Source organism: Canis lupus, chromosome 18 (genome assembly GCF_003254725.2).
Source record: "Canis lupus dingo isolate Sandy chromosome 18, ASM325472v2, whole genome shotgun sequence".
Classification (NCBI taxonomy): Eukaryota; Metazoa; Chordata; class Mammalia; order Carnivora; family Canidae; genus Canis; species Canis lupus.
In genome coordinates, this window is record NC_064260.1 from 41,201,285 (window position 1) to 41,213,778 (window position 12,494).

At 39.4% G+C, this 12,494-nt stretch overlaps 1 protein-coding gene and 1 pseudogene across 1 annotated transcript; both read right to left on the bottom strand.

Annotated features, from left to right (window-relative positions):
- Positions 1–2,051: 2,051 nt before the first annotated feature.
- LOC112663102 (POU domain, class 5, transcription factor 1-like) lies at positions 2,052–3,152 on the bottom strand (annotated as a pseudogene).
- A 965-nt stretch (positions 3,153–4,117) lies between these two features.
- LOC112663597 (olfactory receptor 4A47-like) lies at positions 4,118–5,047 on the bottom strand. The gene has a single exon (XM_025452669.1). The coding sequence runs from the start codon at positions 5,045–5,047 to the stop codon at positions 4,118–4,120; it is 930 nt and encodes a 309-aa protein (XP_025308454.1).
- Between the last annotated feature and the right edge of the window lie 7,447 nt (positions 5,048–12,494).

Below are 12,494 nucleotides of genomic sequence, written 5' to 3' on the forward strand. Positions count from 1 at the left end.
GATGGTTTTTCTTACTACAAAATGCCAAATAGCGTTTCAGGGGTCATGGATGAAGAGCAACAGATATCTGGAAGGGCTGAGCCACACAGGCAGGAGTTAAGCAGTACCCAAGCTTATGAAAGATGACTTGTTGAATCAAAGATCCACTTATGGATAACAGGTCCCAGTACTCAAAAGCAGTAAACTTAAATTAATTGAATCTTAAATTAATCTTCTTAATCTGAAAATGAATCTTCTTTAAAGTAATAACTGACTTTTGTTTGTAACTAAATTATCTTAAACTCATTTTAGCTGACAACTTATTTTAATGCTAAATTTATGTATCTTATCTCAATGTAAACTCATTATTTTATTTCAAGTTTGAATTTGAAACATAAATATGCAAGACTAGGCATAAATCTGAAGAAGATCAGAAATGAGAGGCTGCTAGCCTCATCACATGTCAGAATATCTTATATATGAAAGCAATTTTATTGTGTATCAACTGGGACATGAATAGAAATCAATGAAAGAGAACTTAAACTTAAATGGGATCCAAGTAAGTATGGACCTTTAGAAGATAATAGGATTTCAAGTCAATGGCAAGAAGAGAATTAAGTAACTATTTTTACAAACCTTAAAATTTAGAAAACCAACTAAAAATCCATGTTTTTAATGCCTATATCAAAATAAATTCCTGATGGAGCAAAAGTTTAATAGATACATGACCTCAAAAGAGCTTTAAAATCAAATGCTAAAAAAACAGTGAAGAATATTTCGGTATGAATAAAGTGGGAAAAGTGTTGTTGAGCAAGTCATAAACACCAAAATTAGTATTAAATTCATAAAAACGTTGTTTACATGCCAAAAGCATTCTATACAGTATACAAGTACTAAAAACACATCACAAGCCAAAAAAACAATTACACAACAGTAACAGAGACGATTTCTTTAGTGTGTAACCAACTCACTAATATCAGTATGGAAAAGATCAACAATTACATGAAACAGATAAAAGATTTTAATACACAATTCACAGAAAAAGAAATACAAATCATACTAAGCATATGAAAAGATACTCAAATTCAATACTATGTGGAAGACTGCAATTTATTCAGATTGCCTTATGCCATTAATATTCATAAGGTAGTTGTCGTTGAGGATGTGAAGAGAAGTATTCTCATAGAATGTGACAGCAGGATAGCTGTTAGTACAATCTCAAAGATGACGGTTTGGCAATAACTATGAAATTCGACATTTAACTCAAATACATGACTTATTGACTCAAATACATGTAACAACAATTCCTCTCCTAGGAACACGTGCTTGCACGTATTCATAAAAATACGATTGTAAAATTCTTTGTCATAGAAAAAAGTAATAATATGAACAGGAATGGATACATTTATTGTGGTACATATTTATAAGCGAGTAATATGGAGTACAAGAAAAACTAAGAGATCTACATGGTCTGGTGTGGGATATCTTCAAGATGTCACAAAAGATTTCACTTCCATGTGGAATATAATCAACAATCCAAAACAAGCAAAGAACAAAACCAGACCCAGAAGGGGAGGAGGGCGGGGGGTGGGAGTAAATGGGTGACAGGCACTGGGGGTTATTCTGTATGTTGGTAAATTGAACACCAATAAAAAATAAATTAAAAAAAAAACCAGACTCATAAATATAGAGAACAAATTGGCAGCTGCCACAAGGGAGGGAGTAGAGGGATAGGCGAAATAGGTGAAGGGCTGAAAGATACAACGTTCTGGGAATAAAATAAATAACTCACAAGAATGAAAAGTACAGCTTAGGGAATATACTCAATAATATTATAGTAACTTTGATGGTAACAGATTGAAGCTACACTTTTCATGATTAGTATTTCCTAAAGTACTTTTTTTTTTTTAACTGTGTCCCAGGCTTCTTTATTTAAAAACAAAGTGATAAGTGATGTGAGGATTAAAAACAAGAGCATCCTTGAACTTTACGTTCCCTCCAACCAGTTCCCCCCAAACTCTGTTCCCACACCCATTGTGGTGCCAAACCCTTTCTACAGTGAATGGAGAACTTTAATCCCAAAGCCCTGGTACTAACCCTAGGTTCTCATTCCCTAGCTCTTCCCCTTCCTCTGCCCCCATCCCTGGGAAGAGCTGGCACCTCAGTTTCAACACAAGGGAGAGACCAGAGCGGTGACAGACACAGAGGGAAGGAAAGGCTTCGCCCTCAGAGAGAGGGACCAAGTAGCCCAGAGTAGTAAAGTGGGGGTCCCCATAGCCTGGGGTACCACAAAGGGGTCCTGGTGCCAGAGGGAAGGATACTGGTGCTCCTGAGAAAAGAGACCCAGCAGCCTCAAAGTCCTCTCCTTGCCATTAGTCACTATTAATTGCAGAAATAAGTTTGGACCACATCCTTTACACGCCCAAGCTGCGGGCCTGATCGGAAGCACAGTGGCTTTCCAGCCCTGCAGGAACATGTTCTCCAGGTTACCTCACTCGGTTCTCCATCCTTGTTCACTTCCTCTTTGCAGCCTGCACAAGGATCCCTGCTTTGTGCCTCTCCTGCAGATCTTCATTGTTGTCAGCTTCCACCACCCACTTCTGCAGCAGGGACCACAGCTTACACGTGTTCTAGAAACCAGGCCGCTGAGCCTCAAAGGGACAGAGATGGCTGTTTGGAGAACCTTCCCAAAGAGAATCTGCAAGGTGAGCCCCATATCAGCCTGAGTATATCCTAGAGTGATCCGCTTCTGCTTCAGGGGCTTGGCAAATTGTTCCAGCTCTTTCTGCAGTGCTTTGCTGTCCTGGGGCTCCTTGGGGTTTTGCTCCAGTTTTTCCTTATCTGGCTTCACAGATGGGTCAGCACTCTGCCCAGGGAAGGCATCCCCCGAGCTGGCTCTACACCTCGGAACATGGCTAGCCCTTCCACTGAGAGGTCTCCAAACTGCCTTGGAACACTTGCCCCAATCCAATCTAAGTCCTCAGTATGCTCTTCCCTGCAGAATTCATATGGTAGGCAGGCATAGGGGAATCCCCCACACCTCAGCATCTGGCCCAATCCCCCAGCCCAATTCCTGACCCTCCAGGAGGGTAGTGGATGTTCAGTCAGGTCTGAGGATTAACCCAGTGGTGTTCAGCTCTGCCAGCCCATCGCCTCCACCTCCACACTCCCATGGGTGCAAGAAAGCCAGGACATCCTGCTGTGGGGAACAGAGGCACCCCAAGACTGGGGACCTAGAAAAACGAGGGCTCTCCTAGGGATTGCTCAACACCTCTCTCCCTCTTTAATCCCACCTGCTACTATACATACATAATTGATGAATCACAATGATATACATCCAAACTGGTGTAATATTGTATGTCAATTATCCTTCAATTAAAATAGTAAAAATAAATAAACAAAACTATCAAAAAATTAAGTTTATTTCTAAAAAGAAGTTCTATAGGCAAGCAAACATTTACATACACAAAGACCCATATGCAGATATTGAATACATTAGCATTTGTAAAGATTATTACCTGATGAGTTTAAAGACAGAGATCAAGGACTGCTTCAGGGGACAAGAATTAGAAACTATGCTGAGAATTAAACAGCATCTAAACTTTATCTATTTTGTAAGGTTTTCATTATTACTATTTATTATCTATTACACTTCAATTTGTAGACTAATACTAGTCTAATACTAAAGTATTAGTCTCAATATTTTTATATTAAGCAACCAAAAATTAATAAAGAAAAGTCTATATAGCATTAAGTATTTCAAATAACATAATAAAAATAAGAAACTTAACAGATACAATCTGACTAAAAATAATACTGTCTCAGAAAAAAATGTTTTTAAAAAATCGTTAAGTGATTAAAAATTAGTGTAATCATTTTAAAATTTCCTCACTAATTTATTACCTATTATGGGTTCCTTGCTATAAAGGCATTACATATTTCTAAGTGAAGAGATTGATAAGCTGTTATGGAGCTTACGTTCTAGTCACAAAGCATTTTGTTATTATACACAATCATCCTGTTCATACTTTAATTATAATCCACTTAAATCCTTTCAAAAAAGGAAGTCAAGAGAGTTCTGCCTTCCAAAGATAAGGACCCTAAAGTCAAATAATTCTTTTCATGGTAAATAATATACTTATTTACTAAGAGATATGATGTTTCTTCCCCAGAGCTGCTTCATGGCATTTGTCATCTCAGAATTTCTCAGAGTGTAGATCAGTGGGTTCAGCATGGGGGTTATGACTGTATAAAACACACTCAGGGATTTGTCAATGGGGAAGGTCTTAGCAGGTCTTGCATACATGAAAATACATGGAACAAAGAAGAAGACCACCACAGTGATGTGGGAGCCACAGGTCTGGAGGGCTTTCCGCTTCCCCTCTGGACTAAGGTTCTTTAGAGAGTGCAAGATGACACCATAAGAGATGAGCAAGAGCACAAACACAATAGTGCAGATCACTCCTCCGTTGGCTACAACTAACAGCCCAATGACATATGTGTCAGTACAGACCAGTTTCAATAAAGGGTACATGTCACACAAAAAATGGTCAATGACATTGGGCCCACAGAATGGGAGCCCATAAATAGTGCTAAGTTGAATTACTGAATGCAGAAAACCTCCAACCCAGGATACCACAAGCAGCACAACACACACCCATTGCCTCATGATAACCAAATAATGCAAGGGCTTACAGATGGCCACATAGCGGTCATAGGCCATCACCAGCAGAAGAAAGACCTCTGATCCACCAAAAAAGTGCTCTGTTAATAGCTGAGTCATACAAGATTGAAAGGATATGGTATTTTCCCCAAACAACAAGTCTGAAATCAATCTGGGAGAAATAGATGAGGAATAAATGACGTCCATAAATGATAAACTAGCAAGAAAAAAGTACATAGGTGACTTCAGGGTCTTACTGACAGTTACAGTCACCACAATGAGCAAGTTGCCCACCACAGTCAAAATATACAAGAGTAAGAATATAACAAAAAGGACCTTCTGTTCCTTTGGATTCTGTGTGAGGCCCAAGAGGACAAAGTAAGTTACATTGCTCCTTGGTTCCATCTAGTCTGCATAGGAGCTGACTTCTCATATTAGAAACCAGTGATCTACAAAACAAGGGAGAAAATATTTAAATGCATTATAAGATTACTCTTTCATTGACTCATTCCATTAAAAGATTGTGGAAGGAGTAACTGTTAATGTCACATGTGTCACAGATGTTGTGATTTCCAAGTTGAATGAGCTATGTTCTAACACTCAGTGATAGAATACGTAATAATCATCAATGCAGTAAGTGCCACTATAAAAATGACTGCACAATGCAAATGTCACAAGGGACTTGTCAACTAAACATCAATCAAAGAAAGCTTCCCAGAGGAAGCAATGCTTTAGCTGACTTTCAAAGAAACAGTAGAAGGACAAGGAAAGAGGGCAAGGGAATTCCATGAAGGGAATATAAGGGAAGGGAGAAGAAATGTGTGGGAAATATCAGAAAGGGAGACAGAACATAAAGACTCCTAACTCTGGGAAACGAACTAGGGGTGGTGGAAGGGGAGGAGGGCAGGGGGTGGGAGTGAATGGGTGACGGGCACTGAGGGGGGCACTTGACGGGATGAGCACTGGGTGTTATTCTGTATGTTGGTAAATTGAACACCAATAAAAAATAAATGTATTAAAAAAAGAAAAAAAAAGAAAATGTACACAGTTTATAGTCATAAAAGTTAAATACTTGAGACCCATTTATGGTAATTGGCATATTCAAGGGTCAAACTAGGAATGGAAAGTTGCTGCCCTGGATTGTCTCTTCCCTGAACCTCTTTTTTAAGATCTTTGGTTGGATATGCCCCTTTTCCTGACCAATAAATGGGGAAGTACTCCAGTGTTATGTCTCTCCCTTAATTTTTAAATTTCATTTATACAACATTTCCAACTCTGGACATCTCCGATTGGATATCATATTGAGTACTATGAAAATTTTTAATTTTCAGCAATAAACATGTTTGTCATCTCATTAAATGGTACCACCTTCCACATCATTGCTCAGATGAATATCCTTCATGCCACTCTTCCTCCTGTATCATATATTGACACCTTTGACAAATCTTATTAACCCACTTTAAAATCTATCACTAACTGGATCATTTCCCTCCCCCCATCACTTCTTCTGGCCCACTGCAGTAGCCTCCTGCAATGTCCCTCCCTTTTCATTTTGGCCTCCATCAATTCATTGCCCTGATGCAACCAAATGATCCTTTTTAAATCTGATTCTGATCTATCACTCCACTGCTCACAACTACAGTGGATTCCAATCACACACTCACAATTTAATGAATCACATTTCATCTAACAGTAAAAGAAACTGTAATCCCCATTTCATAGTTCAACAAAGTGTGGCTCAGATCATGTAATTAATTTTCCAAGGCCACTCATTTTCAAGTGATAAAACTTGAATTGGAATCCAACTTGGCTTTATCTCAAAGTGGTCTAACATTTTCCTAATAAAGAAATTCACAAAATTACAAATCCCGGTTCCCACTATTTACTGTATTACCTTAGGAAGGCAACTCCACAATCTGAAGGGACACCTTTTACTCATTCACAGGAACCTGCAGTTCTGTCATCCAGTTTGACAAGAGAGGGTAAAAAGCTGCATTATTACTTGAGGACATATTTTATTTGATTCAACTATCTATCCATTCTCTCCATGGACGATTCTGGTTATTCAGAAGGTTGCTTTAATTGCACTGTAGATTAGTTCCTAGAAATCCCAGAGTCCACACAAAAAAGCAAAAATTTATCACATTAAGATAATTTATCAAAAAGACAAGAAACCCCTATCCTTACAAAAGAAGACAGCAATCAGTCATTTCTAAGGGAGATTTATTTCAAGTAACTTTCCTACTAATTTCTAAATAGAAAAATACCATTTAACTGTTTAGTCATCCTCATTCTGTCCTGTTGCTAAGGTCAGATAAGCTGACTTTGTATTTTAAGAGACATTCTTGTGCTTTTATTAGATAATGCGTTAAGCCTAACTGAAACCTCCTAAAAAGTGTGTATCAGTTGCTAGGAGCCTAGCATCTTCCCAATTTGAGCAAAGATCACTGGACATTTTATCTCTTCTAACTACATTCGTCATTAAGTGCTAGAATTGGGAAGTGTCCAAGACTGATTCTTGCTTAATTAAAATCGCTGGGAATTTCCACAAAAATCTTTTAAAATATCTATGTGAAGATAGTCTTAGGTCAACTCATGTAAGTAGGGTCATAAAGATGTGAAATAAACAAAAAAAATAGCTTTAGAACCATTGTAAGACTACTGCCAGTCAAGAATAAAATTTCAGTCCAGTCATGTTGTGTTAGGAAAGATTGATTTATCATATATTTCCCCACTTGTCATGGAGAGTTTTCTTTCCTTTTATTTGTATTCAATTTCTGCTGCCTTGCAGTGTGTTTAGATGTTCTAGATATTTATTCACAGATTTAGATATAATAAGTACCCAAATACCTTTTTTTTATTTGAAGCTCCTATTTACTTCCAGGAACCATTCTGTGAGTGAGGACACAGCAATTAATGAAATAGGGGGAAAACTATGTAAAAGGTCCTTCCTGCATGGACCTTATATTCTCATAACAGAGTCAGACAGTAAATAAAGGGACAATTTAGTGTTCTAATTATAATCTTTGTCAGTGCTAATATGACAACAAGCAGGTAAAGAGGGAGAATTCTGCTATGGAGAAGGCGTTTCTTCAGAGGTGATGCTTAAGCTGAGATACAAGGCATAGATAGTGGCTGCCATTGGAAACACTGTTTTAGCTAATCATTTTAAGAAAAATTAAGTAAGTAAAATGATCTCACTTCACTAGTGGCATGACATACGTATAGAAATTGATAACAATTTCACAGGGATTTTAATTCCAGTGCTTTTGTGAAAAGGAGGGGAGAGATTGGGAACTCTCATCTTATTCCTGATTTTGGTGGGAAAGCTTTCAAACTTTTTCTGTTGAGTGTGATGTTAACTGTGGATCTCTCATATATGGCCTTTATATGTTGAGGTACATTCTTTCTATACCCAATTTGTTGAAAGATTACTTTTTTTCATGAAAATATATTGAATTTCAATCCTACCAATGAATAGCCCAGAGAAGACTGAGAAAATTCCTTTATAATAGTATCAAAAGGGGATCCCTGGGTGGCGCAGTGGTTTAGCGCCTACCTTTGGCCCAGGGCGCGATCCTGGAGACCCGGGATCGAATCCCGGTCAGGCTCCCGGTGCATGGAGCCTGCTTCACCCTCTGCCTATGTCTCTGCCTCTCTCTCTCTCTCTCTCTCTGTGTGTGACTATCATAAATAAATAAATAAATTTTTTAAAAAAATAATAGCATCAAAAGAATAAATACTTAAGCATAAACTTAAGTAGAGAAGCAAAAATCTTCTAAGTGAACAACTACAAAATGTTTCTGAAAGATAATCTAAAAGACACAAGTAAATATAAAGACTCATAAACTGATATAGTTCATGTTATTAAGATGTCAGTACTACCCAATCTGATCTGTAGATTCAATATAATCCTTATAAAAATTCAAAAAACATGTTTTTTGAGAAATAGAAAAATTAAACCTAAAATTCATGTAGAATTTCAAGGAACCCAAAATGAAGAAAATATTGGAAAGAAAAAAAAAAAGAACAAAGTTGTTAAGCTTCCTAGTTTTAAAACTTACTACAAAGTGATGCTAATCAAAACAGTGTGATATTGGTATAAAAAACAGACATACTAATGGAATAAAATGGAGCCTAGAAATAAAGCTTTGCATATGTATTCAATGATTTTCAACAACGGTTCCAAGAATACTTATGGAATATGGACAGGTGGTTCAAAACATGGTGCTATGAAACTGGATATCCACACACAAAGGAATGAAATTGAACCCTTGAAGCATACAAAAATTAACTCAATTGGATAAAAGACTTAAAATAAAGCTAAAACTAAAAAAAACTTTATAGTAATACATAAAAGAAAAACCGTGACATTGGATTTAGCAATGATTTCTTGAGGATGACACCAAAAGCACAGGCCAAAAAGGAATAAATTGTATTTTATTAATATTAACTTTCGTGCATAAAGCAACACTGCCGACAGAGTGCAAAGGCAATCCACAGAAGTGGAGAAAGTATTTACAAATAATATACTTGATAAGGTATTAATATACACAATACATGAAGAACTTCTACATCTAAAAACACAATGAAATAAACAATCTGGAGGGAGGAGGGGCGAGATGGCTGAAGAGTAGGGTCCCCAAGTCACCTGTCCCCACCAAATTACCGAGAAAACCTTCAAATCATCCTGAAAATCTATGAATTCGGCCTGAGATTTAAAGAGAGAACAGCTGGAACGCTACAGTGAGAAGAGTTCGCGCTTCTATCAAGGTAGGAAGACGGGGGAAAAGAAATAAAGAAACAAAAGGCCTCCAAGGGGGAGGGGCCCCGCGAGGAGCCCGGCTGAGGCCGGGGCGAGTGTCCCCAGGACAGGAGAGCCCCGTCCCGGAGGAGCAGGAGCTGCACCAACCTTCCCGGGCGGAAAGGGGCTCCCAGGGAGTTAGAGCAGGATCCAGGAGGGCGGGGATGCCCTCGGGCTCCCTGGGACACTAACAGACACCTGCGCCCCGGGAGAGTGCGCCGAGCTCCCTAAGGGCTGCAGCGCGCACGGCGGGACCCGGAGCAGCTCGGAGGGGCTCCGGCCGCGGCTCCGCGGAGGGGGCTGCGGGGCGGGAGCGCGAATCCAACAGCGCAGGCCCCCGAGCACAGGGCGCCGGGACACAGCCCAGGATCCGGCCTCCCCCGGGACAGGCAGAGGCCGGGAGGGCCCAGACAGCAAGGGCGCTCCTGCCCGGGGCTGAGCAGATCAGCGGCCCCACCCCGGAGCCTCCAGGCCCTGCAGACGGAGAGCTCCCGAGTTACTGCGGGAGCTGATCCAGGGCACCAGAGATGGCCCCGCCACTGGGGTTGTTCCTCCTGCGGCCTCACGGGGTAAACAACCCCCATTGAGCCCTGCACCAGGCAGGGGGCAGAGCAGCTCCCCCAAGTGCTAACACCTGAAAATCAGCAAAACAGGCCCCTCCCCCAGAAGACCAGCTAGACGGACAAGTTCCAGGGGAAGTCAAGGGACTTAAAGTATACAGAATCAGAAGATACTCCCCCGTGTTTGTTTGTTTGTTTGTTGTTGTTGTTGTTGTTGTTTTGTTTTGTTTTTGCTTTTGTTTTTGTTTTTTTGCTTTTTGATTTGTTTCCTTCCCCCACCTCCCTTTTCCTTTCTTTCTTTTTCTTTCTCTTTTTCTTCTTTTTTTTTTGTTTTTTTCTTCTTTTTTTTTCCCTCTTTCTCTTTTCTTTCCTTCTTTCTCTCCTCTCTTTTTCTCCTTTTCCCAATACAGTTTGCTTTTGGCCACTCTGCACCAAGCAATATGACTAGAAGGAAAACCTCACCTCAAAAGAAATAATCAGAAACAGTCCTCTCTCCCACAGAGTTACAAAATTTGGATTACAATTCAATGTCAGAAAGCCAATTCAGAGCACTATTATACAGATACTGGTGGCTCTAGAAAAAAGCATAAAGGACTCAAGAGACTTCATGACTGCAGAATTTAGAGCTAATCAGGCAGAAATTAAAAATCAATTGAACGAGATGCAATCCAAACTAGAAGTCCTAATGACAAGGGTTAAGGAGGTGGAAGAACAAGTGAGTGACATAGAAGACAAGTTGATGGCAAAGAGGGAAACTGAGGAAAAAAGAGACAAACAATTAAAAGACCATGAAGATAGATTAAGGGAAATAAACGACAGCCTGCGGAAGAAAAACTTACGTTTAATTGGTGTTCCCGAGGGCGCCGAAAGGGACAGAGGGCCAGAATATGTATTTGAACAAATTCTAGCTGAAAACTTTCCTAATCTGGGAAGGGAAACAGGCATTCAGATCCAGGAAATAGAGAGATCCCCCCCTAAAATCAATAAAAACCGTTCAACACCTCAAAATTTAATAGTGAAGCTTGCAAATTCCAAAGATAAAGAAAAGACTCTTAAAGCAGCAAGTGACAAGAAATCCCTGACTTTTATGGGGAGGAGTATTAGGGTAACAGCAACCTCTCCACAGAGACCTGGCAGGCCAGAAAGGGCTGGCAGGATATATTCAGGGTCCTAAATGAGAAGAACATGCAACCAAGAATACTTTATCCAGCAAGGCTCTCATTCAAAATGGAAGGAGAGATAAAGAGCTTCCAAGACAGGCAGCAACTGAAAGAATATGTGACCTCCAAATCAGCTCTGCAAGAAATTTTAAGGTGGACTCTTAAAATTCCCCTTTAAGAAGAAGTCCAGTGGAACAATCCACAAAAACAAGGACTGAATAGATATCATGATGACTATAAACTCATATCTGTCAATAGTAACTCTGAATGTGAACGGGCTTAATGACCCCATCAAAAGGTGCAGGATTTCACACTGGATAAAAAAGCAGGACCCATCTATTTGCTGTCTACAAGAGACTCATTTTAGACAGAAGGACACCTACAGCCTGAAAATAAAAGGTTGGAGAACCATTTACCATCCAAATGGTCCTCAAAGAAAGCAGGGGTAGCCATCCTTATATCAGATAAACTAAAATTTATCCCGAAGACTGTAGTGAGAGATGAAGAGGGACACTATATCATACTTAAAGGATCTATCCAACAAGAGGACTTAACAATCCTCGATATATATGCCCCGAATGTGGGAGCTGCCAAATATATCAATCAATTATTAACCAAAGTGAAGAAATACTTAGATAATAATACACTTATACTTGGTGACTTCAATCTAGCTCTTTCTATACTTGATAGGTCTTCTAAGCACAACATCTCCAAAGAAATGAGAGCTTTAAAAGATGCACTGGACCAGATGGATTTCACAGATATCTACAGAACTTTACATCCAAACTCAACTGAATACACATTCTTCTCAAGTGCACATGGAACTTTCTCCAGAATAGACCACATACTGGGTCACAAATCGGGTCTGAACCGATACCAAAAGATTGGGATCGTCCCCTGCTTATTCTCAGACCATAATGCCTTGAAATTAGAACTAAATCACAACAAGAAGTTTGGAAGGACCTCAAACACGTGGAGGTTAAGGACCATCCTGCTAAAAGATGAAAGGGTCAACCAGGAAATTAAGGAAGAATTAAAAAGATTCATGGAAACTAATGAGAATGAAGATACAACCCTCAAAATCTTTGGGATGCAGCAAAAGCAGTCCTGAAGGGGAAATACATCGCAATACAAGCATTCATTCAAAAACTGGAAAGAACTCAAATACAAAAGCTAACCTTACACATAAAGAAGCTAGAGAAAAAATAGCTAATAGATCCTACACCCAGGAGAAAAAGAGAGTTAATAAAGATTCGAGCAGAACTCACCGAAATCGAGACCAGAAGAACTGTGGAACAGATCAACAGAACCAGGAGTTGGTTCTTTGA